A 2,925-nucleotide genomic window follows, 5' to 3' on the forward strand; every position below is an offset into this window, starting at 1 on the left:
TGCTTCACAGCAGGGCTGGCCCCTCCCCTCTGCTCCCTGGCTGCAGCTCAGTAGAGACTGCAGGCATCTGCCTGCTCCCCGCTCCCCTCTTCATACCCTTTGCCTTGCAGGCACCTCTCAGCATTAGCTAGCAGACCACTTTCTGGCCATGGCCCATGCTGTGGCAGATGGGACAAAGGGAGAATCAAAAGGTAGCTGGTAATTTCCGTCTGTTTTCTTAAAAGGGAGATAAACACTGTGTTATCAATTCCCTGCTGGGCTGGTTAGGTGGCAGGGAACCCCTCCTTAATCAGAGCATCCTGCTGGAGGCCTGGCCACACACCCCTTAGCTCAGCACTGGAAGGGAAGGGAGGGCTGCTCTAGTGCCCCCCGGCTTCTAGCCTGAGGCACTGCAGGCATGTGCCTGTATGTCTGGGATTTCTGTGTAGTTACAAACTGATTTAGCCTAGCCAGGTCAGACTAACCTGCAAAGATTGAATCAATTCAGGTTCAGGCTTTTTGAATATCTGTCCTGAGCCCTGCTGGATTAGAGCCAAAGCAGTTATTGGGCTAAATCAATTTAAAGTTGGGATTTGCATATCAAGAAGAGGTAACACAACACATCAACAGAGCATAAAGTTTCAAGCTCTGTATCTGCCTTTCCCCATAAAAATAAGGTACAGGAAACTAGTCCTTGGTGCAGTAGGTGAAGAGAAGATAAATAAAGCTTTTACTGTGTAACACCACTTCTCTCCTGAAAAAAAGTTGCCAGACTTTGATCATTTATGACATGATTCTCATGTGGTTCATGCACCTATACAAGGAAGTAAGTGGGAACAGAGCCCATTTTGACTGCCCAACTCAGATTGCAACTCCAGTAGAGTAGGGACCTCTGCAGGCAAGCAAGTGAGGAACAGAAGAAATGTGGGGAACTCTGGGGCTACCCCAGCCACAAGTAGCTATGGAATTACCTCCCCTTCTCTTTCCAGGGACAGTGCACATTAAGGCAAGAATTATGATATCCATAATGGTGTGCACACATGCAATCTTTATGCACAGCATCCTACAGAATAATCATATGGCTCTTAGGAACATGTCATGTAATAGACCTAATGCTAAGAAAAATAACGTTAGCAAAATTAAGGGGAAAAAAATCAGAATCGATGTAAGTGCCAATGCTACCAACACTGAAAAACAAAAGGGGTTTCTGGACGAGTGCATACTGGACATGCAAATCTATTTACTATTGTCAGTCTCATGATTTTATCATGACTCATTCTTTAGTATTTTTTTTATAGATGGCCAACAATAATTGATACTGTTGATGTTGATAATACTGGAATTTCACATACATCCACGCAAAAAGAACTTGAGGTATCCATATGTGCAGTTTCCTTGCTCATGCCTACACAAGAAACAGCTTTCAATGGTATATATCTTGCACCCTGACAATAAACTATGCATTTCACTCATGCCAGCTCTTACCATATTCATAACTGTTAAGATGTACGTGGTTACATTTTCCTTTCCATGCTTCTCCAGCATTTTTTTATCAGCCACAACAAGGGTTTCAACACTGAGACTTCCGCTTTTCTGGATTTTAACAGACGATCTTTTGAACCTTGCAAAACTACCATACTCATCGGAGAAAATGTACCTATCTGCTCTGGGTGGTTTAGGTGCATCTAAAAAGAAATCAAACACAGTTTTGGACATGTTTAGAACAGACCATTTTCATGAGCAGTCTAGCTAGACCATAAAGTGCCATGGGGACTAGGACCCTGAATGATTTTATAGTGTTGTACCAATGCCGGATACTAACTGATATGGGCTGTTAGATAATGTGTTGCTCTACCCATTATTAAATAAGACTTGATTCATTCTTCTTTAGGAAAAACTGAATTCAATAAGCAATTAAGAGGGAACAGTTATGAGTTTCATGAGCTGCTGAGGGAATACTTAGAGTCTCTGGTGACCAATTACATTCTTTTTGTACATCCTGCCGCCTTACTAAGCACTGCTGTGTCTGCTGCTTACCTATTGTATGGTCATACTCTTCCTCCCTCAATAAATATACGGAATTAAGATATTCTGGAAAGACGAGAGATGCTGCTTGTCCACATTTTGTTTGGCAGTAGCCTCCACAATGCTTATTTCTGCTTGGAGTATAATTACTCAGTGTAGGATGAGGGTAGGAAATAGTAACCAAACTTATGTCAGGAGTACATGTGCTTATATTTCCTGTTCAATGAAGTTTATTGTCCCTTCTGCTTGCATAGAATGGATTCTTTCTGGGGTCTCAGGAACCCAAGGCAGAGAAATTTTACTTCATAATTCCTCCTCTTTTCACAGCTTTTCAGCCCATGGAAAGTAGAATTAGGCCCGTGGTCACTATTTTAAGACCCTAGTCTTCAGAGGCAGGTTCAAGATGAGGCCTTCTTGAACCTGGATAATCTGGGCTGAGTGGAAGTTGGACTGAGCACTGGGAGTGGGCAGCAGTGGTGTGCTGGGCAGTGGCAGTGGCAGGGATGCTGCTGCTACTGCCAGGCCAGCAGTGGCACCTGCAGGTTTTGCACCCCTCAGCTTGGTGCCTGGGGCTGGATTTCCACTCGTCCTCCACTTAGTTCCACTACTGAGAGCTGTGGTCTGCAGGCTTCAGAGCTTCTGGTGGTTAGGCTTAGGGGTGTGCGAAACTGGGCCTATTTGATTCAGATTCGGATTCAGCCTGAATCAGGGACAGTGATTTGATTCATTGATTTGGATCCCTGTCCCTAATTTGATTTGGCCAAATCTGAATCTGAAGAGTCGATGCAGATTCAGAGAATCAGCAATTTGGCCATAGACACAGCTAGAAATGTTTTTTTCTACACACCTTGAGGTACCAGGCACAGCTCGTGAATGCTGCAATGCTGGGGCAGATGGAACATCCCACAGGAGTGCGGGGGG

The 2,925-nt window shown here is 44.3% G+C and overlaps 1 protein-coding gene across 1 annotated transcript in view; it reads right to left on the minus strand.

Moving 5' to 3' along the window:
• ADAMTS18 (ADAM metallopeptidase with thrombospondin type 1 motif 18) overlaps window positions 1–2,925 on the minus strand; it is a 161,972-nt gene that overhangs the window by 63,218 nt on the left and 95,829 nt on the right. The window contains exon 4 of the mRNA XM_019535437.1: window positions 1,465–1,664. Coding sequence (XP_019390982.1) covers window positions 1,465–1,664 — 200 coding nt within the window. The remainder of the gene's footprint in view (window positions 1–1,464; window positions 1,665–2,925) is intronic.

The sequence above is a fragment of the Crocodylus porosus genome, unplaced genomic scaffold (genome assembly GCF_001723895.1).
Source record: "Crocodylus porosus isolate Cpor-Errol unplaced genomic scaffold, CroPor_comp1, whole genome shotgun sequence".
In the NCBI taxonomy this organism is placed as follows: domain Eukaryota; kingdom Metazoa; phylum Chordata; order Crocodylia; family Crocodylidae; genus Crocodylus; species Crocodylus porosus.